Source organism: Salmo trutta, chromosome 23 (genome assembly GCF_901001165.1).
Source record: "Salmo trutta chromosome 23, fSalTru1.1, whole genome shotgun sequence".
Lineage (NCBI taxonomy): Eukaryota > Metazoa > Chordata > Actinopteri > Salmoniformes > Salmonidae > Salmo > Salmo trutta.
Window position 1 is genome coordinate 7806682 of NC_042979.1, and position 25644 is coordinate 7832325.

Sequence of the window (25644 nt, forward strand, 5' to 3'; positions counted from 1 at the left end):
CTGTTTTTACAGAAACTAAGCATATATCTAGGGTCATTTAGATGTTGTACATGGTCATGCCTAGTTTTAACCATAGGCAAGTACATAAGGTGCCCCATCTCTGCAGGTGTCTATCAGGTCAAGATCACTCCAATAGCTCCCCCTCCATCCTCTGATGATATGTATCATTTTAATATTATGTCTCCAGAAAAACCTGGATTCAAATAGATCGTTTTTTAGATTTGCCCTACACTCAAAGCGCTGCAAAAGGGTTCTACAGCTGTCGCCATAGGAGAACCCTTTTTGGTTCCAGGTAGAACCCTTTTCTGGTTCCTGGTAAAACTCTTTTGGGTACCATGTAGAACCCTCTGTGGAAAGGGCTCTCTACATGGCATCCAAAAGGGATCTACCTGGAGGGTTCTCCTGTGAAGACAGCCGAAGAGCCCTTTTTGGTTCTAGATAGCACCTTTTTTCTAAGAGTGTTGGATAACTACTTTTTGGAGAATACACCCCAATACAGCTGTGTGTAGATTCGGAGTGTATCTGAGTTCTGTATTGCAGTTCTATTAAGTATTTATACCATCGACTAACCGGTGCCCCCACACATTGACTCTGTACCGGTACCCCCTGTATATAGCCTCGCTATTGTTATTTTACTGCTGCTCTTTAATTATTTGTTACTTTTATTTCTTACTTTTTTGGGGTATTTTCTTAAATCTACATTGTTGGTTAAGGGCTTGTAAATAAGCATGTGACAAATACAATTTTATTTGATTGGCACATTTTTATATGCACAAAAATAAGTTAATTTTGTTTTTTATTGGTCTAGGGAGAAAAAAATGATCTCAAAGGACAAAATATATATTTTTTTAAAGCCCCTATTGATACAGAAACACTAAACAATGATTTAGATTTGTTAAGAACAAGTTGATTGGTCAAGTCATGAAAAAAAGTATGAATTTAACAAACCACCTCGCACTATGCCTCTGGGGTCAAAATGACCCCAGTCGGTAGCTTGAGGGTTAAGCCCTCTAGTTTAAAAAATATATATATATAAGGAGACTTCATGTTTGCCCGTGTCACATGGCCACCCCCAATAATAATAGGTTAACAGGTCAACAGTCTTGTTTCCTCACTTCTATAAATATACAACGTGGTCAAATTATTTTGACCACATGAACTGAGAGATTGGCTGATGAAATTCTTGAGAAACAAATGGAATCTGTTCTTACAATAAGGCAAGACAACAAAATGATGCAATGTCTCTTAACATTTTTTTTATGTGAAATTCTCTAGTCTATAACCTTACAATTAGAAAAGAATCAACATGAATTTCAAACATATCAACACCTCTGTCTAAGAGTGAAACCAGACAGAGGAGTAGATTTGATTTGAGAATCATTTAAGTATGTAAAGCATCACTTTCCATTGGCCTCCAGAGAGTTGCGTCAAGGAGCCGTGATAAGCAATGATAACCAAACTCTTGGTTAAGACTAGGCCTCGGGTGACGATTGAGGTCAGAGTTACAAGACAGTTAGCCTGGTCCCAGATCTGTGTGTGTTGTCTTTCCAAAATGGCAAGATAGCACACACAGATATGGGACCAGGGTACATGAAAATGGAATATGCTCAGGCATGGCCAAGTCACCATGGTCTGACTCCTTTCTTGTGCTCCCTCTCATGTCCATGTCGTGTGAATACATTGTGCAGAGTGTGGGGCTGGTATATCACACTGGGAATAAATGCTGCTCTGACAGAGAAGGAAGCTTATATCAATGGCTGATGATTGTGTATGTGGATGATAATGCAAAATGTGCTCAAAGAATAAAGGGAATCTAGAGTTTGAATTGTAATATGCATGAAATGAAATGATAAATATAATTTTATTTTACTCTAGTAGTCCTCATTCAGAGCCCCGAGGACACTGATTATAATACTCAGGAAGACAAGTTGATTACATTTTTTTTGAGGGGGGGTGGCATAGACATAAACAGACAACATACAGTACATACAGTATTGCCACTGTGTACACACACAACAAACATTCCAAACACGTTGAGAAACGGTCTTTCTTTCAGACTCTCTCTGTAGGATTAGAGACTGTCGTTGACGCCGTGCTGCGTGCTGAATGCCTGGAAGTCCTCAGGGATGGTGTCTGTATAGGTCAGAGGTTAACGATCAGGGTCAATTTCTACTGAGGGTCAGTTAAATCAAGGATGCCAATGTGGTTCAAAAATTAGACAAATTTGAGTTAACAACAAATAGCTTGAATATAGTTATAAATGTACAAATAATCTCAGTAAAGAAAAAAGAGCATCTGAAGTGACCAGTTTCAATTAGCCTCTTTACTTACCATTGCAGCGGTACTTTAGGTTGGACCAGATGATGTTTTCCTGAGAGAAACAAAATACGCCCAGTCGTCCTCCTCTCATGGTGGTGTCAATGGTCACACCAGAGTCAGCCACCAGTTCTGTACCCTCATAGAAACGGGCCCTGTCCAAAAACCCAACAGACAGTCATTCTTGTTAGAAAACTAGAGTATTAGATGGAGAGATCACATCTCACTCACTCCCTCACTCACTCACTCTCAGAAGCCATCCTGTGTGCGTCATATCAGCCGTCTCACCTGATGTATCCAACCTGGGGCCGGTGCTGCAGGTACCAGCGGTAGGAAACCTTGTCCTTCCAGCCCACGTTCCTGGGGTCCTTCCACAACAGACGCACCTGGTCGTTGGTGTCACCTGTGTGCCAAAGGGAGTTCCTCAGGTGCTCACCTGGACCCGACTTAGACTTCACAGCCTGGGAGATAGCGAGGGAGAGAAGGTAAGAAGTAGTAAATACAAAAAAAAAAGAGACAGATTTCATTGTATGATTCAAGGCACAAACACACGCACACACACACACCTTGAGCTGGATGCCAGGCTCGGCCACAGCTCTGAAGGGTGTGGCCTGCCAGTAGGTCTGCTCTGTCTGTTTCCACATGACCACGTAGAAGGAGGAGGAGTCCTGGTAGCCAAAGATGAAGCCTGCGTAGTCATCGTCAGTCACTGTGTTTACATGGAACGTCCCCTCAAAGTCCACCCCACTGAACGCGGTGTAACCTAGGGAACAGAACAAAGAGGTTACGATGAAATAGGATACGAGTTGATACAATACGATACTTGATAATGATTTGGAAGTCTTTCTTACCCACAGCCAGTCCGGGGTCACTGTTCATGGTCTGCACAATCTCCATTCCCTGTTTGAGAGAGAAAATGTCAGTCATGTTGTCAAAGTCAAAGCATTTGAACATATTTAGCTTATTATTTCCGGTAGTCCTGTAAATGGCCATCACACCTGATTGAGGACAACCCAGTTGGGGTCAATCTGGGCGTCACCCTCGGGGTCCAGCACCACCGTCTGATAGGCTCTAAAGTCTGTCAGAGTGACCTCAGCGTTCTCTGGACAGTTGTCTATTCTGTCAATCACCTTGTCCTGGTCAAAGTCGGACTCACACACATCCCCAACACCGTCATCTGGGAGAAGAGAATACACAAAAGCTTAGAAATGATGGCCGATAAGGTTCTAAGCATAGGCAATACACTAGTAAAGCAGAGAGTTTAAGATTTGTTGGTTGATTGGTTGAAGATCAATGGTGACTGAGTATACGTTGTTTGAAGTACAGTATTAGATCAGTGAAGCTCCAGTTCTTTTGCAGGTGTCAAAGCTGAATGTGACGGAAAACCTTGTCAGTCCATAGGTGCTTCACTTCCTCACGTTTTACCTTCAGTTAAAAAATGTGCATACTCATACTGTATGTGTAGTCAAGTCTTCTATTGTTATCACACCATTTACAGCACGTTTGGCAGGACACAAACGTACACAGAAAAGAGTTGGTCAAAGCCCAAACAGACTGAAACACTAGGCTATAGCTTTTAGGTGATAACTCAATAATTCAGATTTAGAAAAGTGTTATTTCCTGTTGCTGGGCAATTTGGTCGCAGCAGTAATGTAAATTTAAAAGTGTGAAAGAAAGATTACTACTGACTGTTCTCATCCAGCTGGTCGGGGTTGGGCACCAGTCTGCAGTTGTCGGGTCCTGGTGGCAGGAAGTCAGGGATGCTGTCGTTGTCATCATCATCGTCACACTCATCCCCCAGGCCGTCTTTGTCTGTGTCCAGCTGGGAGCTGTTGATCACGTTGGGACAGTTGTCCTTGGTGTCCTGGTGACCGTCACCATCACTACAGACCAGACAGGTAACACAAAAGGAGAAGGGACAGAAAAGATAGGATCAGGTCTTTCTCACAAATTTTGTAAACAATTTTTGGACATCCCTGTTAGTGAGCATTTCTCCTTTGCCAAAATAATCAATCCACCTGACAGGTGTGGCATATCAAGAAGCTGATTAAACAACATGATCATTACACAGGTGCACCTTGTGCTGGGGACAATAAAAGGCCACTCTAAAATGTGCAGTTTTGTCACACAACACAGTATTTTTGTTCAGTATATATACTGTAGTTGAATATTCATAAAAATAAAGGGATGAATTGACTACTGGAATCATGTATCGACTAAATTATGAAGTGGATATTTTAAGAGAATACTTTTTCTAACGTCAGATACTTTAAAATATGTTTTCTTTTACCTGTCTTGGTTTGTGTCACAAGAATCCCCAACCAGGTCATCATCGATGTCGGACTGAAATCAGAGCACAGATTTGTTAAAACACTTTTTGACCTCTCACAGGGGACGACATCTCAGTTGCTCCATATTCCAGTATATATCTGTAAACTGAACAGGTTCTCAGAACCTCCAATGGAGGCCTGTGGAGGCAGTCTGACCTGGTTAGGATTAGGAATATCGGGGCAGCTGTCACAGGCATCTCCCACTCCGTCTCCATCCCGGTCCAACTGGTCCCGGTTCACCACCCGCTGGCAGTTATCCAGGAAGTTCTTCAAGCCTGGAGACCAATTAAATTACAGAGTTTGAGATTGTAAAGTTATCTGACCAATAGTATCCCACCACTCTGCAGAAGTGTTAGAGAAATACATGACAGTGCTTAAGTAAAGTAGTCTCTTTCAGGATTACTGCTTTGTGATGTTTGCACACCGGGGATAGCTGTTCTAGATATTTCAAGAACATCTGTGAAAGTGTAAAAGAAAGTGTGAGTATGGCCCTTGAGAAAAATCATAAAGCATGATTTATGTGATTTGAAGGCTTACTCACTGATGTTGAATCAATACATTATTATTTAAAAGCAAACTCCATGTGGTTGATGCTGTTTACGTTGATATGCTGTTTCTAATAGTTCACTAGTGCCACAGGCAGGCGCTGTTGCATTTGTCATCTGAGTGAAGTGTTTGTACAGAAGGCCCTAGGTGTGTCATTTCTCATTTATCTCAGGGATGCAACAGTACTGTGATCATTGCATAAAGGTCAAGTGGTCTGTAGAGAGTCTGTAAAAAGGAACTCAGACAGTCATGTACTGTATCAAAGCGTGAGGAGGACAAAGGCATACTGTGTGTTTGTGTTTGTTTCAGAGGTGATTTTAGTAATGGGATTAGGGTTTGTGTTTGGTGTTTTTCTAGTCAAACGGCTGTTGTATCAGACTGCCGTGACGCTAGTTAGGTGGTAGTGATGTGTCGCTGTACGTACCGTCTCCATCCATGTCATCATCGCAGGCGTCTCCTTTCCTGTCACTGTCAGTGTCCCTCTGATCGGGGTTCTCCACCGTACGACAGTTGTCACAGGCGTCACCATGGTTGTCCTTGTCACTGTTCCTCTGGTCCACGTTAGGCTTCAGCCAGCAGTTATCCTGCATGGGAGAGGGGCACAGGGGGAGCAGAGAGTTTGAGGGAGGGAGCTGTACTGTGTGTGTGTGTGTGTGTGTGTGTGTGTGTGTGTGTGTGTGTGTGTGTGTGTGTGTGTGTGTGTGTGTGTGTGTGTGTGTGTGTGTCTACCTGTTCATTCAGAATACCGTCTCCATCAGCGTCATTGTCACAAGCGTCCCCTTGTCCGTCCTCGTCAGCATCTTCTTGGCCAGAGTTGGGAACACGCATGCAGTTATCCTGACAACAGACAGATGTATTTCAACACGCTGTTATCCCTTTAACAGACACAGCATCAAAATTAGATGGGGGAGGGGAAAAGGGAGAGAGGGGGAAAGAGGGAGTGAGAAAGGGGGAGAGTGAGAGAGGGAGAGATGCTGAGAGAGTGAGAGAGAGAGAGAGAGAGAGAGAGTTAAAAGCGAGAGAGACGGGAAGGCACGGAAAGAGATCACATGTGCTGTTTATTCCAGGATAGTTGTATTTGTTCAGTTGTCATGGTTACCTTTTTACAGACCATATCCTTGCACTTGAGTTTCTCATCAGGGTATCCATCAATGTCTGTGTCCTTCCCACATAGGTAGCCATTACCAGCCCAGCCAATCCCACACTGACAGGGAAAATAAGAGAAAACACTTGAGGCAGTGTGTATGTGTGTGTGTGTGTGTGTGTGTGTGTGTGTGTGTGTGTGTGTGTGTGTGTGTGTGTGTGTGTGTGTGTGTGTGTGTGTGTGTGTGTGTGTGTGTGTGTGTGTGTGTGTGTGTGTGTGTGTGTGTGTGTGTGTGTGTGTGTGTGTGTGTGTGTGTGTGTGTAAGGCAGTAAGTAAAAGTGTGGCCTAGTTTTATAGAGTGATGAGTGTGTGTGTGTATTAATCTGCATACAGTGAGGGAAAAAAGTATTTGATCCCCTGCTGATTTTGTACGTTTACCCACTGACAAAGAAATGATCAGTCTATAATTTTAATGGGAGGTTTATTTGAACAGTGAGAGACAGAATAACAACAAAAAAATCCAGAAAAACACGTCAAAAATGTTATAAATTGATTTGCATTTTAATGAGGGAAATAAGTATTTGACCCCTCTGCAAAACATGACTTAGTACTTGGTGACAAAACCCTTGTTGGCAGTCACAGAGGTCAGACGTTTCTTGTAGTTGGCCACCAGGTTTGCACACATCTCAGGAGGGATTTTGTCCCACTCCTCTTTGCAGATCTTCTCCAAGTCATTAAGGTTTCGAGGCTGACATTTGGCAACTCGAACCTTTAGCTCCCTCCACAGATTAAGGTCTGGAGACTGGCTAGGCCATGCTGGAATACCCATTCACGACCCATTTTCAATGCTCTGGCTGAGGGAAGGAGGTTCTCACCCAAGATTTGACGTTACACGGCCCCGTCCATCGTCCCTTTGATGCAGTGAAGTTGTCCTGTCCCCTTAGCAGAAAAACACCCCCAAAGCATAATGTTTCCACCTCCATGTTTGACGGTGGGAATGGTGTTCTTGGGGTCATAAGCAGCATTCCTCCTCCTCCAAACACGGCGAGTTGAGTTGATGCCAAAGAGCTCCATTTTGGTCTCATCTGACCACAACACTTTCACCCAGTTGTTCTCTGAATCATTCAGATGTTCATTGGCAAACTTCAGACGGGCATGTATATGTGCTTTCTTGAGCAGAGGGACCTTTGCGGGCGCTGCAGGATTTCAGTCCTTCACGGCGTAATGTGTTACCAATTGTTTTCTTGGTGACTAGGGTCCCAGCTGCCTTGAGATCATTGACAAGATCCTCCCGTGTAGTTCTGGGCTGATTCCTCACCGTTCTCATGATCATTGCAACTCCACGAGGTGAGATCTTGCATGGAGCCCCAGGCCGAGGGAGATTGACAGTTCTTTTGTGTTTCTTCCATTTGCGAATAATCGCACCAACTGTTGTCACCTTCTCACCAAGCTGCTTGGCGATGGTCTTGTTGCCCATTCCACCCTTGTGTAGGTCTACAATCTTGTCCCTGACATCCTCGGAGAGCTCTTTGGTCTTGGCCATGGTGGAGAGTTTGAAATCTGATTGATTGCTTCTGTGGACAGGTGTCTTTTATACAGGTAACAAGCTGAGATTAGGAGCACTCCCTTTAAGAGTGTGCTCCTAATCTCAGCTCGTTACCTGTATAAAAGACACCTGGGAGCCAGAAATCTTTCTGATTGAGAGGGGGTCAAATACTTATTTCTCTCATTAAAATGCAAATCAATTTATAACATTTTTGACATGCGTTTTTGCTCACTATGTGTGTGTGTGTGCGTGCATGCGTGTGTGAGTGAGAGAGAGTTCTGTCAATGGAGGCTAGTTTGTGATCCATAGAACCCCACCTGACAGGTGATGGAGCCGTCTCTTTCTTGGATACACTGGGCGTTGACATCACAGGGGTTGGTCCGACTGTTACCACAGCTCCTCTCTGGCTTACAGCCATTCACCTGGCCCCCTATGTAGCCTGTTTTACAGCCCCCACAGACGTATGAACCCTACAGGGATAATACAGGGATAATACAGGGATAATACAGGGTTAATACAGGGATAATACAGGGTAACAGGCAATGAACAACATATAAAACATGTAGTACTTGTACTTGTGTCAGATATTTAGCTTGGAATCCTTTTAACACACATTGTTCCATTGTCCTATTGTTTATTAAAATGGAGCAATATTCTATTTGGATTCCAGATACTAGCCTGGTCCCCAGATCTGCTTGTGCTTCAAGTAGTTTCTGTTGTATGATAACGAAGGTCGGGAGTTGGCTGAAGCAAAAAGACGTGGCGACCACCAGGCTATCAGACAGACACTCAGCCCTTACCGCAGAGTTGTGACAGAGAGAGTCAGCAGTGCACCCTCCGTTGTTGGGTCCTTTGCACTCGTCAATGTCGTCACAGACCTAAGAGATATACAGTACAAAACCGGACATGAGCCTAAAAATACAAATTATGATATATAGCGTGAAAAGATGTTACAAGATGAGTTATCCTCCAAAGTCACCGGGTGGGGGTCGATTTCATTTCAATTCATCTTCTAGAGTTTACTAAGTTGAAATGGAGGAAGACAGCTCGCTGTCGAAACGTTGGTGAGTAAAGGAGTTTTATTAAGCTTCTAGAGTGTGTAGCTTTTCCTTTTCATTAAACCAATTGATATGGAGCCCTTGACTCCATTTGGTGTTGTTGACTGACCTGTTTGTTTGTCTGTGCGTAGACCACTCCCACCCCCTCCACAGCCAGACCAGTGTAGCCCAGAGGACATGCGTCACAGCGAAACCCTGGAGCTGTGTTCACACACTTTACCTTGGCGAAGCAAGGGTTAAACTGACACTAGAGAGAGCGAGAGAGACAGTAGAAGACGCTTGGTTGGTATTTTAGAATGATTACAACCATACAAATACATACAGTAAACACACAGACACACACACCCTACCTCATCCACATCTTCACAGCTGAAGCCATCCCCTGTGTATCCATCAGGACAGGGTCCACACTCAACACTCTCCTCCGTCTCAATACACATGTCGTCACGGAAACAAACACCAGGGGCACACTTTGGCTTCATGACTTCGCTTCCACCCAGTCCTTCAAAGACACCCAGAGGAAATATATTTTTATGACACTAATTTTCACAATACCAGTGGCTTCTCATGTATTAGCTATGAATGTGTCATAAGCGAACATGCTTCAAGTAAAACTAGGGCCTAGGGATTTTCCTTGTTAGGTCTCATGGTCAGGAAAAAATCTTGGCCCAATCTATAAACAACATATGACATGAATACAGAACTTTAATAAATCATTTGTAATATAATGGTGGAATTGGATGTTCTCACCACAAGCCTGGCACTCAGAGATGGTGTTTCTGAGAAAAGATGTCTCTTTGACCTTTAGAAAGCAGCAGAAATATTTTCATTATATCTTTATTTAACTAGGCAAGCCAGTTAAGAAGACATTCTTATTTTCAATGACGGCCTAGGAACAGTGGGTTAACTGCCTTGTTCAGGGGCAGAACGACAGATTTGTACCTTGTCAGCTCGGGGATTCAATTTTGCAACCTTTCGGTTACTAGTCCAACACTCTAACCACTAGGCTACCTGTCGCCCCAGGTAGCATGTTTTTATATGGACTCAGTGGGTCAGGAGGTGCAGTTTAAGAGTTCCAAGAGGAGCTTGACCATTATAGTTACCTGCTGAATAAGGACATCTTTCAGCTCATTTATCACCTGGGTGAGCTCAAGCATTTGATTGGAGAGCTGCTTTGTGTTGACCCCTGCATGGGGGAAGAACATGGGTCATACCAAAACACTTGAGTTGGGGTTCTTGTTTGAGCTACCCTCAATCTACAGTAACAGGGTGAATTAGACAGTATATATACTGCTCAAAAAAATAAAGGGAACACTTAAACAACACAATGTAACTCCAAGTCAATCACACTTCTGTGAAATCAAACTGTCCACTTAGGAAGCAACACTGATTGACAATAAATTTCACATGCTGTTGTGCAAATGGAATAGACAACAGGTGGAAATTATAGGCAATTAGCAAGACACCCCCAATAAAGGAGTGGTTCTGCAGGTGGGGACCACAGACCACTTCTCAGTTCCTATGCTTCCTGGCTGATGTTTTGGTCACTTGTGAATGCTGGCGGTGCTTTCACTCTAGTGGTAGCATGAGACGGAGTCTACAACCCACACAAGTGGCTCAGGTAGTGCAGCTCATCCAGGATGGCACATCAATGCGAGCTGTGGCAAGAAGGTTTGCTGTGTCTGTCAGCATATTGTCCAGAGCATGGAGGCGCTACCAGGGGACAGGCCAGTACATCAGGAGACGTGGAGGAGGCCGTAGGAGGGCAACAACCCAGCAGCAGGACCGCTACCTCCGCCTTTATGCAAGGAGGAGCAGGAGGAGCAGTGCCAGAGCCCTGCAAAATGACCTCCAGCAGGCCACAAATGTGCATGTGTCTGCTCAAACGGTCAGAAACAGACTCCATGAGGGTGGTATGAGGGCCTGACATCCACAGGTGGGGGTTGTGCTTACAGCCCAACACCGTGCAGGACGTTTGGCATTTGCCAGAGAACACCAAGATTGGCAAATTCGCCACTGGCGCCCTGTGCTCTTCACAGATGAAAGCAGGTTCACACTGAGCACATGTGACAGACGTGACAGTCTGGCGACGCCCTGGAGAACGTTCTGCTGCCTGCAACATCCTCCAGCATGACCGGTTTGGTGGTGGGTCAGTCATGGTGTGGGGTGGCATTTCTTTGGGGGCCACACAGCCCTCCATGTGCTCGCCAGAGGTAGCCTGACTGCCATTAGGTACCGAGAAGAGATCCTCAGACCCCTTGTGAGACCATATGCTGGTGCGGTTGGCCCTGGGTTCCTCCTAATGCAAGACAATGCTAGACCTCATGTGGCTGGAGTGTGTCAGCAGTTCCTGCAAGAGGAAGGCATTGATGCTATGGACTGGCCCGCCCGTTCCCCAGACCTGAATCCAATTGAGCACATCTGGGACATCATGTCTCGCTCCATCCACCAACGTCACGTTGCACCACAGACTGTCCAGGAGTTGGCGGATGCTTTAGTCCAGGTCTGGGAGGAGATCCCTCAGGAGACCATCCGCCACCTCATCAGGAGCATGCCCAGGCGTTGTAGGGAGGTCATACAGGCACGTGGAGGCCACACACACTACTGAGCCTCATTTTGACTTGTTTTAAGGACATTACATCAAAGTTGGATCAGCCTGTAGTGTGGTTTTCCACTTTCATTTTGAGTGTGACTCCAAATCCAGACCTCCATAGGTTGATAAATTGGATTTCCATTGATTATTTTTGTGTGATTTTGTTGTCAGCACATTCAACTATGTAAAGATAAAAGTATTTAATAAGATTATTTCATTCATTCTGATCTAGGATGTGTTATTTTAGTGTTCCCTTTATTTTTTTGAGCAGTGTATATGTATGTAGTACCAGTCAAAAGTTTGGACACACCTACTCATTCATGGCTTTTTTGTTATTTTGACTATTTTCTACATTGTAGAATAATAGTGAAGACATAAAACTATGAAATAACACACATGGAATCATGAAGTAACCAAAAATGTGTTAAACAAATCAAAATATATTTTATATTTGAGATTCTTCAAAGTAGCTACCCTTTGCTTTGATGACTGCTTTGCACACTCGGGGCATTCTCTCAACCAGCTTCACGAGGTAGTCACCTGGAATTCATTTAAATGAACAGGTCAGCCTTGTTAAAAGTTATTTTGTGGAATTTCTTTCCTTCTTAATGCGTTTGAGCCAATCAGTTGGTATACAGAAGATAGCCCTATTTGGTAAAAGACCAAGTCCATATTATGGTAAGAACAGCTCAAATAAGCAAAGAGAAATGACAGTCCAACATTATTTTTAAGACATTAAGGTCAGTCAATCAGGAAAATGTCAAGAACTTTTAAAGTTTCTTCAAGTACAGTCGCAAAAACCATCAAGCGCTATTATGAAACTGGCTCTCATGAGGACCGCCACAGGAAAGGAAGACCCAGAGTTACCTCTGCTGCAGAGGATAAGTTCATTACAGTTAACTGCACCTCAGATTGCATCCCAAATAAATGCTTAACAGAGTTCAAGTAACAGACACATCTCAACATCAACTGTTCAGAGGAGACTGTGTGAATAAGGCCTTCATGGTTGAATTGCTGCAAAGACACCACTACACTACACTACACCAGTAAGAAGAAGAGACTTACTTGGGCCAAGAAACACGAGCAATGGATATTAGACCATTGGAAATCTGTCCTTCGGTCAAATGAATCCAAATTTGAGATTTTTTGTTCCAACCACTGTGTCTTTGTGAGACGCAGAGTAGGTGAATGGATGATTTCCGTATGTGTGGTTCCCACCGTGAAGCATGGAGGAGGAGGTGTGAAGGTGTAGGGGTGCATTGCTGGTTACACTGTCAGTGATTTATTTAGAATTCCATGCACACTTAACTAGCATGGCCGCCACAACATTCTGCAGCAATACGCCATCCATTCTGGTTTGTGCTTAGTGGGACTATAATTTGTTTTTCAACAGGACAATGACTCAAAACACAGCTCCAGGCTGTGTAAGGGGTATTTGACCAAGAAGAGTCATGGAGTGCTGCATAAGATGTTCTGGCCTCCACAATAACCTGACCTCAACCCAATTGAGATGGTTTGGGATGAGTTGGACCGCAGAGTGAAGGAAAAGCAGCCAGCAAGTGCTCAGCATTTGTGGGAACTCCTTCAAGACTGTTGGAAAAGCATTCCTCATGAAGCTGGTTGAGAGAATGCCAAGATTGTGCAAAGCTGTCATCAAGGCAAAGGGTGGCTACTTTGAAGAATCTCTAATAGAAAATATATTTTGATTTGTTTAACACTTTTTTGGTTACTACATGATTCCATATGTGTTATTTCATAGTTTTGATGTCTTCACTTTTATTCTTCAATGTAGAAAATAGTAAAAATAAAGAAATACCGTTGAATGAGTAGATGTTTAGAAAATGTTGGACCGATAGTGTACATATGAGCATTCTATCACCATTTAGTTGCTTTCATGAAAAGTGGTTGGGTGACGTACAAGAAAAGGCCTTTCCTCAAAAAAAATGTGTCTGTCTAAACTAGACAGTAGAGACTAAATTAACAGTTTAGGGAACACACAGGGAAATTAGCTGGTTTGTTTTTTTGTCATAAACTCTTACCCAGAGTCTGCACTGAGTCTCCTTGTTGGTGGCAGTTTTGTAGAGAGGCTACGTTCTCGAACGTGTCTCCCACCACCAGTTTCAATTCCTCCAGCTCCTCCTGTTTGTGAAGAAGTCCAACAACAGGGATCCATTAGTTGGAGTCAGTGCTGATGGATGGGCTTGATGAGGACAAGGTGGTTGCCAGGTTTGTTTTCTGGTTGCCAGATTTGTTCCTGCTTTAGGCAACTCTAAATCGTTTGACAAATGCTGCATTTTTGATAGACAAGGATTTGGCAACATCTGGCACCCAGGCTAGGGTTAGGGTCATTTGAATTGGGAAGGAGGATCTATGAGTAAATAAATGATGTCCCTGAGTACAAAAGCAACAAAGGTAATGGTTTGGGATGGATAACAGAAACATCTATGGTTCTAAGAGTAAACAAGACAACAGTAAACATGTTGTTCCCACGAATGATGAATCGCCCCCCTTGGGCCAATCAGTGTAATTTAGTCAATTCCAGATCTCTATGGCAAGTAACATCATTCACCCAAGTTTCCTCAAAATCGTGCCAATCAGTCTAATTAAGTAAATGCTGGATCTCTATGGCAAAATGTTCATCAAAATGGGTCAGTGGGGTCTGAGACATTGCGTGTGAACAGACAGAGACAGATCTATAGTCCCCCTTCCCGATTTCATTGGTGGGGCACAATAATGATTGCATCGCATATGATGTGCTTCATTTGAATAACATCCAATCTGACAATGGTCAAACGTAGTACACTATATAATGTTATTTGAGATGAGTACAATAGGTTGCCATTTGAGACAAATACCACAACATCACCTCTGCTTTGCCCTGCATGCTCTTCAGCTCCACCACGCCGTAGCCTGCAGGCAGGCCCTGAAACACGGAGGGGAGGTCCCTGACCGTCTCCACCAGTCTGCAGTCCAGGTGTAGCTCCACCGCCCTGGGTCCCTGCTGCATCCCCTTCAGGTGGAAGAGGAGGCGGTGGCGCTGACCGTCCGCCAGTTGGATGTTGTTGAAGGTCACAGAGCTCATCCTCCGATCACTCCTCAGGTAACGCAGCACAGCTGGGAGAGAGGGAGTGAGGGAGTGATGGGAGAGGGGGTGAGGGAGAGAGGGAAAGGGATAAAAAAGAAGAAGGCCATAGAGTGTAAAATTACATGAGATGGAGAGTGAATCACAGCAAATGCATCAATGAATTGAATACATGAATAATGTAGAAAAAGAAAGGCAAAAGTAATGATTTTTAAACACAAATGAAATGGAGAGAGAGAACTTTTCAATATCACATTTTATTATGCATCCCTTATCCTCTGAGCCATTCCGCACCTAATTCTTTGAGGCTGCACGGATGGCCAAATTCGATATCTTTAAATTAATAATGCGTAAAAGAAACCATATCTTCTATATCTTCAGTGTACAAGTAGATAAACCCCCTCAGTTGGGCATTAAGTCCCTAGCCTCTCCTTCCTAACCATTACCTCTGTTGAGTTTCCCCAGCACGGTGAACTCAAAGTACTTGCTGTTGTCCCGGGGGTTGTACAGGCCGAACACAGTGGCGCCAGTCTTGGGCTGCAGTTTAAAGGTGGTGAGGATGAACGCCTCATTCACCCCCTGCTCCACCAGGCCACCCTGCAGCAGGTCTGGCAGACAGTCCGGGGTGTTTAGGAGATCATAGACTGCAGAGGGAAAAATAAAGTAAAGTAACACAAACGGTAGGAAATGATGAATATTCATTATTCCAATTATTCAAACTGTCTGTGGCTCAGTAGAGCGAGAATAAACAAACTTAAATAGACGGAGTGGATGGTTATTGAGCAAGGTGTTTTGGATAAACCGTGGGGAAAGTCCACGTCAATACTTTATAGACTAAACTAGGCTGGAACATCACAGTGAGTTTGGGTAGCTGGCGGGAAATGTTAAATTGCCTGCTCAGCAGCAGAATCCATTTCTTCACTTTTTCCCGAATGCTAATGATTTCTGAGCTAGAGGTTTTGGTCAAGAGAGAGTACAGATGTAGGATCGTAATTTGATGCACATCAGGAAATGCACATTTGTAGTGTATTCAATGGTTAAAAGGGCAACTAAAGTATGTAATTTCCACTTGAAAATGTCATACTTTATTTGCCCTAATGAATAATTTATCAACCCCTACAAAAAATGTTCATTCATTATAATCCACATACAGGGCCGGATTAACAAATCATTATAATATATTTCTTTAGGAACTCAGTAGGGGTCTCAACTTCCTGTGGTTATGTCAGTCCCTGACAGTCACTCAATTAGCCATGTCAGCTAATTTTTAGATTGGTAAATTAGTCAGCCGTGTATTAAACATGGCCAAATACCGAACAGGCATGCAGGGCAAGTGCCCAGGGGCCCTGACCTCCAGGAGGCCTGAATCCCACTCAGATATCATTAATTTAGCATCATGACAAAATGTGTAGAATGCTTTACAATTGCAACATTTTCTCTGCGCTCCATGGCAAACTGTGTACAATTGCAGGAAATGTACTTTCTCTCTGCCATCAAAGTGTTTTTCCCGCGAGGCGGGGGTGGCCCTCGAACCAAATCCCATCAGTTACCCAACCAAGATAGGGCCCCTCAGTTACCTACGTGGGCCCCATTCCTCCTCTCCTCCACTCATCTGATGATTAGCAGAGTCCTCCTGTGATTGTCGGTTGCAGTAAAAAATAAAATATACAGTTGAAGACGGAAGTTTACATACACTTAGGTTGGAGTCATTAAAACTTGTTTTTCAACCACTCCAAAAATGTCTTGTTAACAGGCTATAGTTTGGCAAGTCAGTTAGGACATCTACTTTGTGCATGACACAAGTAATTCTTCCAACAATTGTTTACAGACAGATTATTTAACTTATAATTCATCACAATTCCAGTGGGTCAGAAGTTTACATACATTAAATTGACTGTGTTTTTAAACACCTTGGAAAATTCCAGAAAATTATGTCATGGCTTTAGAAGCTTCTGATAGGCTAATTGACATAATTTGAGTCAATTGGAGGTGTACCTGTGGATGTATTTCAAGGCCTACCTTCAAACTCAGTGCCTCTTTGCTTGACATCATGGGAAAATCAAAAGAAATCAGGCAAGATCTCAGAAGAAAATTGGTAAACCTCCACAAGTCTGGTTCATCATTGGGAGCAATTTCCAAACCCCTGAAGGTACCACGTTCATCTGTACAAACAATAGTACACAAGTATAAACACCAAGGGACCAGGCAGCCATCATACCGCTCAGGAAGGAGACGCGTTCTGTCTCCTAGAGATGAACGTACTTTGGTGCGAAAAGTGTAAATCAATCCCAGAACAACAGCAAAGGACCTTGTGAAGATGCTGGAGGAAACAGGTACAAAAGTATCTATATCCACAGTAAAACGAGTCCTATATCGACATAACCTGAAAGTCCGCTCAGCAGGGAAGAAGCCACTGCTCCAAATCCGCCATAAAAAAGCTAGACTACGGTTTGCAACTGCACATGGGGACAAAGATCGTACTTTTTGGAGAAATGTCCTCTGGTCTGATGAAACAAAAATAGAACTGTTTGGCCATAATGACCATCGTTATGTTTGGAGGAAAAAGGGGGAGGCTTGCAAGCCGAAGAACACCATCCCAACCTTGAAGCACGGGGGTGGCAGCATCATGTTGTGGGGGTGCATTGCTGCAGAAGGCACTGGTGCATTTCACAAAATTGATGGCATCATGAGGGAGAAAAATTATGTGGATATATTGAAGCAACATCTCAAGACATCAGTCAGGAAGTTAAAGCTTGGACGCAAATGGGTCTTCCAAATGGACATTGACCCCAACATACTTCCAAAGTTGTGGCAAAATGGCTTAAGGACAACAAAGTCAAGGTATTGGAGTGGCCATCACAAAGCCCTGACCTCAATCCTATAGAGCATTTGTGGGCAGAACTGAAAAAGCGTGTGCGAGCAAGGAGGCCTACAAACCTGACTCAGTTACACCAGCCCTGTCAGGGGGAATGGGACAAAATTCACCCAACTTATTGTGGGAAGCTTGTGGAAGGCTACCCAAAACGTTTGTCCCAAGTTAAACAATTTAAAGGCAATGCTACCAAATACTAATTGAATGTATGTGAACTTCTGACCCACTGGGAATGTGATGAAATAAATAAAAGCTGAAATAAATCATTCTCTCTACTATTAATCTGACAGTTCACATTCTTAAAATAAAGTGGTGATCCTAACTGACCTAAGACAGGGAATTTTTACTAAGAATACATGTCAGGAATTGTGAAGAACTGAGTTTAAATGTATTTGGCTAAGGTATATGTAAACTTCCGACTTCAACTGTGTAATACATTTACAATATATACTGTATATATAATATACTGTATACTGGATATATTTCCTTTATTTATTTTGCCTCTTGGGCCCCCTACAGGCCTGGGCCCAGGGGCTTCATTTTCCTGCTGTAGCAAACTGGCTCAAATTAAGATCCTACATCTGTAGGCTAGTTGATGAGTCAGATGTGGCAGAAAATTATGCTGATGATTGATGAGGATTTGATGTGCTGAGAACAAGGGCAGACTGGGACCAGAAATCAACCCTGGCATTTTCAACACACCGGCCAACTTTTTTACTTGAGGCCTCCACACCGGCCTATTTTTTTTCCCATCTGGACCCCATTTTTTGCCAGATGATCATCATTTTGCACAACAATCTAAGTTAAAAATGAACCTGCCGATTTGACATTTGCCTGAAATGCCAAATGGCCAGTCCGCCCTTGGCTGAGAAGATACTGGTAGTCAAGAGAGAGTAGGTTGGTTGATGAGGCTGAAATGAGTTTTGGGTAAAACTTTTGTACTTTGATCAAAATACCATACATTCTGATAATTCTTGAGCTAGTAGTTTTGATGTAGAGAAGGGATACTTTATATAGACTAGGAATGGCTGGAAGATCAAGACCAGGCTAAGTTAGATAAATATGGATAAACTGTACTGTACTCAATGCTCAGGGAGTGGAATGTAGAAGCCATTGAAGAGGTAAGTCCACGGTTACAATTCTAGTTGAATAAAGTCACTCCGGGACACAGCAGGCCTCAGGAGCATGTGCCTTGAATCCCTCCCCACCAGTCTGAGACCCTACATGAATACACAAGTTCCCTAGCAGCTGTCTTTAAGGCACACTGTCGTGAGGGCAACAAATTCCTCCCAAATGTTTCCAGAAAATTGCCCTCATATCCCCCCCCCCCACAATTCTCAGCCAAGATTGCAGAGTGTGATCCTCAGACAAGATATTGTGTGTGTGTATTCAGCTTCAGACATCTTTGTTCTTTTCTCTTGACCCCAGTCTTTACTCCGGTTCTAACTGCCTGGTCTCAGTCTGTTCCAGTTCATCGGGGAGCAGCACGGGGCTTTTAAAGGCGTGTGGTTAAACGTAACTCGAGCCACGAAAACAGGCTTCCTTTTCATGCCGTTTCCTGCGCTCAATTTCACCTTTATAACCACAGACAGACCTGGTTTGTGAAAGGCTTCAGATTTGCTATTGTCCCCCTCGCCTGTGGAGGGAGGTAAGGCAAACATCGTGACTTGGCCTCAACGTGACTTGGCCTGCAAACTGGGACTGGGGGTGCACCAACAAAATAATTTGAACAAACCCACTCTTATTCTATTCTCATCCATCTGTTTAGACGCACTATGCACACACACTTGCTCCCATCTGTGTTTTAGACTCAGAGCCATGTGTGGGTCAGGATCTCCATGAGAAAGGATCAGCTTTCATCCCCACAGCCACCATCGAGCTACACAAAACCATGTCCTTCAAATCCACCTAAATCCACCTTAAACCACATCTTAACCATAAAATCAACCACCGACAGCCCACACATAAAGTATCACTACCACATAGTTTGTCACACGTCTAGGAGCAACAACGGCTCAGCCTCTAAGTGGTAGGCCACACAAGCTCACAGAACGTGACCACCAAATGCTGAAGCAAGTAGTGCATAAAAATCATCTGTCCTCAGTTGCAACACTCACTACCGAGTTTAAAACTGGCTATGGAAGCAACATGAGCACAATAACTGTTCGTTAGGAGCTTCATGAAATGGGTTTCCATGGCCGAGCAGCCGCACACAAGCCTAAGATCACCATGCGCAATGCCATGCCATGGACTCTGGAGCAGTGGAAACACGTTCTCTGGAGTGTTGAATCACGCTTCACCATCTTGTATTCTGACGGACTAATCTGGGTTTGGCGGATGCCAGTAGAACGCTACCTGCCCGAATGCATAGTGCTAACTGTAAAGTTTGGTGGACGAGGAATAATGTCTGGGACTGTTTTTTATGGTTCGGGCTAGGCCTCTTAGTTCCAGTGAAGGGAAATCTTAACGCTACAGCATACAATGACATTCTAGATGATTCTGTGCTTCCAACTTTGTGGCAACAGTTTGGGGAAGGCCTAGCACAAAACGAGGTCCATACAGAAATGGTTTGTTGAGACCTGTGTGGAAGAACTTGACTGGCCTGCACAGAGCCCTGACCTCAACCCCATCGAACACCTTTGGGATTAATTGGAATTGCGAGTCAGGCCTAATTGCCCAACATCAGTGCTCGACCTCACTAATGCTCTTGTGGCTGAATGGAAGCAAGTCCCGCAGCAATGTTCCAACGTCTAATGGAAAGCCTTCCCAGAATAGTGGAGGCTGTTATAGCAGCAAAGGGGGGACAAACTCCATATTAATGCCCATGATTTTGGAATGAGATGTTCGACAAGCATTTATCCACATACTTTTGGTCATGTAGTGTACATATTTGTATATTTAGTCTTAGAGAAAATGTACATATTTTCTAAATGTCTCTATTGATCAAAACATCTGCCCCCATCGCTGTGAACGTCTCACATAGCTGTAGCTTCCTGAACTTGTTAGGAACTCGCCTTTCGTCTCATATTAATATTGTCCATCTATGACAAACAGAAAGTGGGTTTTGTTTCAAATCTATGAGTTAGTTAGTTTACATTACTGGCTATAAATCAATCACTGACTGTGCAACAGCAACAAAAAAACTCTCTCCTGTTGCATTACGATGTAAGGATTCTAGGCATATGTTAGTGACTGTGACGTAGGGTTCAGCCAGGAGTTGATGGACAGTCAGAAGAGCGAATGAAATGGTAGGAGGGACATCCCAGCTTCAATTGGTGTCAGATTTCCTATCCTACTTCACACAGGCAGAATAGACATACTCCTGTGTCAGTGAGAATCAGGGCTATCACTCAATGCAAGCCATTTAGGTCTATGTTGGCCACATATCAATATATACGCAAAAATGTTGGTCGGAACGGGTACCAGAACTACACAGGTCCCCAAAACAGGGGACTTGACATCTAAGAGGATATTATTAAGTGAAACCCCATGCAGTCATTGCCAATAATTGCTATTTGTGTAAATGACTACTGAGTAAAAGTGTTACTACATATCAACTGAGACAACCGTGTGCAGCTGTAAAAGTATTTTAAAAGAATATCTCTCAAAGTCATCAACAGTTGTATCTCAGTGCATATGGCATCTCAAAACCCTTTGTGCGTGTGTGTGTGTGTGTGTGTGTGCTCAGACTCCAGTATTGCATACAGACCATTAGTGATTACTCCCATGTGTGTGATTAAGTTGGGACTTTGTTTAAATCAGAGCCAGACTGCAGACCCCCACACACACACAGAGATATACACACACACACACACACACACACAGAGTCACACCTCAGTCATCAGTACACAACACTCTTCTGACGGATGTATTTTCAATCTTCTCACCACAAATGCTATAGAGGAATATTGATCACAACAGAGTATCAAATGCCATGTGTAGCCCTTTGTGTATATTGGATTGGCTAAGGAATGAATGTTCTATTCTCAATCACAGTGTCTGTTAGATCAATCATTACCTCAAAGCTTCATGGTCCTCTATTAGAATCCTCTGGGGTAGAGTGCTGAGAGCTTTATTACACTGATAGAGGCATTTGAAGATGACATCACAGTCTCTCTGTATGTCAAATTAAACTGTCTGTCTCTGACTACCATCAAATTGTTATAGTATCCTGTAATTGCCTCTTCAATTACCTTTTTAATCTCACAGCACCCCCCCCTTCCCAAAGAAAAAATTAAATATCACCCTTGCCTTTCTTTGCGCTAACACTCACACTTGTCTTGCTCTACTTTGCTGATAGCTACTTTATTGAGGAAAAATGTATTTTGTACGACTGTGATATGCGATTGTCTCATCTAGCTATCTTAAGATGGAAGCACTAACTGTAAGTCGTTCTGGATAAGAGCGTCTGCTAAATGACAAATGTAAATAAAAAAGCAATAACTTCAAAATACTTTGTTGTGCAATTGCATTGTTTCGATAGACTTTACTGACCACATCAAGATCACATTGGCATCACATTCAGTAATAATAAAGAAAAAAATCTCAGCTACACTCACCTGAGCCCTGGGCTCCCACGTCTGAGCACAGGTTTAAGATCAGCTGCGAAGCCACGATCAGCATCGTCCACAGCCCCATTCTTTCCTCTCACTGTTCTCAGACCTGTTTCTCTGGAATGACTGATCCCTATCGGACAGAGTGGTGCTCCTCCTGTACTGTTGCCTGGTATGTGTGTGTTTGTAGAGACAGAGGTGAGGCTAGGCTGTCATAGTGAGGCTAGGAACAGCTGCTGTGTGTGTGGCAGCCTGGGGAGGACGGGAGGCTGACTAAGGGGGGGAACAGGGCTGGAGAGGATTTAAGCTTTCCTTAGACGGCCACATGCAGAGAAGGAGTGACCAAGACATCCTCCACCGTATTGGCTGCTATGGATGGATGTGGTGTGTGTGTGTGTGTGTGTGTGGGTAGATGTGTGTGTGTGAGTTAGGATAAGGTGTGTGTGTGTGTGTGTGTGTGTGTGTGTGTGTGTGTGTGTGTGTGTGTGTGTGTGTGTGTGTGTGTGTGTGTGTGTGTGTGTGTGTGTGTGTGTGTGTGAGTGTGCACATGTATACATGAAGGGCTTCCTCCATGGTTCAGGAACTCCTTGGGCAGTGAACATGCCTTATTTATAGCAAGCCAGGCAAAATAATGGTTGACTTTTTGATCTATGCCACTTTTCAGATCCACAGTCTGACTCCTGGCAGTCAGGAGGCATTTTTTTGCCACACACCTCCTCTTCCCAAACACTGTTAAGTATTCCTTCAGGTTTTCAGTGGTTCAGATGCATCCTGTTTTCCCCTTCATCCCCAAGCTTTGGACAGGAAATGAGCGATCTGGAAAACCAAATTAAAGCCACAATCCGTAATTTGTTTTTCAGGACAATGGAAGCCCCACCCCAGCGCTTGGTTGCGCTCTAAAGCTGAGGGATGGGGCTGGAGAAATGTAATGAGATATATTGATGCAAGGACTAACAATCCATGAGATAAATATGGTCATTTTAGAAGCATATTTGGAAGGTATACATTGTAAAAGAACAAAGACATTGTTACAAACTATGGAGTAAAACAACCATATATTGTGGGATGTGATTGGAAAAGGCGGTTTTACTGAGCTCATGAAGCATTAAAAAGTTATTTATTTAAGAATCAATGTATACATTCATTAAAATGACCGTTGAATAGATTCCCAGATCCCAAACTGTAATTAATTAGCCCAGCACAGTCACCGAGGTCAACACAGCGTTAGACAAGCCAGAACACACGGCCGGAGGTCGCCAACATGTCTGGCACCAAACTACTCGTCACATTTGGCAGAGATGAACAAACAGGAGGCTTAATAATGTTTGTTTTTTGTTCTTTTATTCGTTTTTATGCCCTTTAAGAGCATGGAGGCTTGTTCCATTTGGAGATCTCAAGGCATTTGTGGTTTCAAAGTATTTAGGTATTCCAGACTACCTCAGTGAGCAGCTAGCTACTGGCATAGGAAGCTAGCAACTGAAGAAACTTCTGATTTAAGAAAACCAGGACATGTACACTACCGTTAAGAGGTTTGGGGTCACTTAGAAATGTCCTTGTTTTTGAAAGAAAAACTTTTTTTTTTGTCCATTAAAATAACATCAAATTTATCAGAAATACAGTGTAGACTTACCATTGGAACACAGGAGTGATGGTTGCTGATAATGGGCCTCTGTACACCTATGTAGATATTCCATAAAAAATCTGCCATTTCCAGCTATAATAGTAATTTACAACATTAACAATGTCTACACTGTATTTCTGATCAATTTGATGTAATTTTAATGGACAAAAAATGTTTTACTTTCAAAAACAAGGAAATTTGGAAGTGACCCCAAACTTTTGAACGGTAGTGTATCTATAAGAAATCTTTGGTTGTCCTGCTGCTGAGTTGTACCAGGCAGCTAGATGTTTTGGTTAGGAGTGCATTCTACATTGATTCAGTCTAACTGAAGTCTACACAAGATGGCTGCAGTGCAAATCTGCTCCTTAAATGGACAAACAGGATCTTGCTAGAGCTACATCAACAAAAAGTGTTGAGAGAGGGAGTCCTAGTTTCTGTACCCAGATACCACAGGTGTTCTGAGCGGTCTCTTTTGTTATGACTTGTGGGTTTCATTACCACGTCGTTGTAAAAATTAAATAATGATGTGACAGGAGACAAGAATTAAGTTAAACTATTTATATGAACAGGATCATCTCCAACACATAGGACCATGATGCTCTGCGACTCAACCCCAATACATCACTGTTTGGATGTCTTTTCGGTATTTTGGTGTTTTCTGGTGTGAACTCAATCCAAGTAGTTAACAGAGATACTGTAGGACACCCACAGACTAAACTCTCCTTTGATTGGTTGAGTTATCACAAAGACCTTCCACAGAAGTGAGGTTCTGGATCAGTGAAAGACGCTGTGATTGGCTAAGCATATCATTAATACTTGGACGACCCACATCAGTTTGCTTGAGACCCTCGACTGAGTCACGTCATACTGTGGTCGGTGAGCTCAGACTGAACCCTGTAACTGGGTTTGTATTAATCCCAACCCCCGAAACAGACTCTGGCTGCTATTCATAGACTGGAGACAGATGTGAAATTGTGCAGCTCGGGTTTTCTTATCCCTATACCCCTTTTTATCAAGAGGTAGCCTATACACAGACCCATGTGAGCACATACGCCTGCACACACACACACACACACACACACACACACACACACACACACACACACACACACACACACACACACACACACACACACACACACACACACACACACACACACACACACACACACACACACACACACACACACACACACTGTTATTACCCTGTGGTGTGATGGGGATGTACTCAAGTGAATGAAGTTGCACAACTCTATTTAGTAGCAGTGGGGAGGGTTTAGTCAACTTCTAATTAGACCAAGTCATTTATCAGAGCTCAGGCTGTTCCAGTGGCGGGAAGAGAACTCCAAACCCCAAATTACAGCCTCCACATTGGGCTTCTCTTTGTCATTAGACTCAACTGTAAAGCCAAAGGCTTAATAGTCACCCACACAGCCTGTGGGATTGTATTTGTCTGCAAACAAATGAGCCAATTTGGTAAGATGCGATGAATACAGTGAGACTTCAAGAGACTTTACATTTTAGTCATTTATCAGATGCTCTTATCCAGACCGACTTACAAGAGTGAGTGCATACATTTTCATACTTTCCCCCCCTTTTTTTCTCATGTTTCTAGAATGATCTTCTAGGGCAGTCCTGGTGAGAACAGAAATGAACTTACTTGAGTTAAGCCCCATGGTGCTGTACGGGGCAAAGAATGTCATCCATCTGACTTTGTCTGTTTAAGTTCCATGTTTTTCCAGGTCACACCAATCGAGAGTATGAATTATACAAAGCCTCATTTTCCAGTGTCAAAACAGATAATTGTTCCTTTATAAATTATGTAGGCCTGGGAGTTTTTCCTGTCCAAATGAACTTGAAAACTCTAGTTTTTCCTGGTCAGAATACATGGTCCGGAAAAACTCCTGGTCCTGCATGGTAGTTGAAGATGGCACTGCCGTCTTATGGGCTCCTGACCAATTCTGCTATTTTGTGTGTGTTTTTTATACTGATTGAAACTTTTTTGGGACATAATATTTCCTCCATCATTTTCTATGACCAAAA

At 43.3% G+C, this 25644-nt stretch overlaps 1 protein-coding gene across 1 annotated transcript; it reads right to left on the reverse strand.

The window, feature by feature from the left end:
- Positions 1-1236: 1236 nt before the first annotated feature.
- Positions 1237-22274, reverse strand: LOC115159200 (thrombospondin-4-B). The gene is made up of 22 exons (XM_029708677.1): positions 21987-22274; positions 15002-15199; positions 14340-14587; positions 13513-13612; positions 9984-10066; positions 9631-9682; positions 9231-9382; positions 8990-9127; positions 8623-8700; positions 8140-8292; positions 6292-6396; positions 5922-6029; positions 5617-5776; positions 4803-4921; positions 4607-4659; positions 4006-4199; positions 3315-3493; positions 3168-3216; positions 2883-3079; positions 2605-2777; positions 2332-2471; positions 1237-2133 (listed from the first exon to the last, which is right to left on the reverse strand). Exons 1-22 carry the CDS (start codon positions 22063-22065, stop codon positions 2072-2074), a joined length of 2820 nt encoding a protein of 939 aa, XP_029564537.1. The 5' UTR covers positions 22066-22274; the 3' UTR covers positions 1237-2071.
- Positions 22275-25644: the final 3370 nt, after the last annotated feature.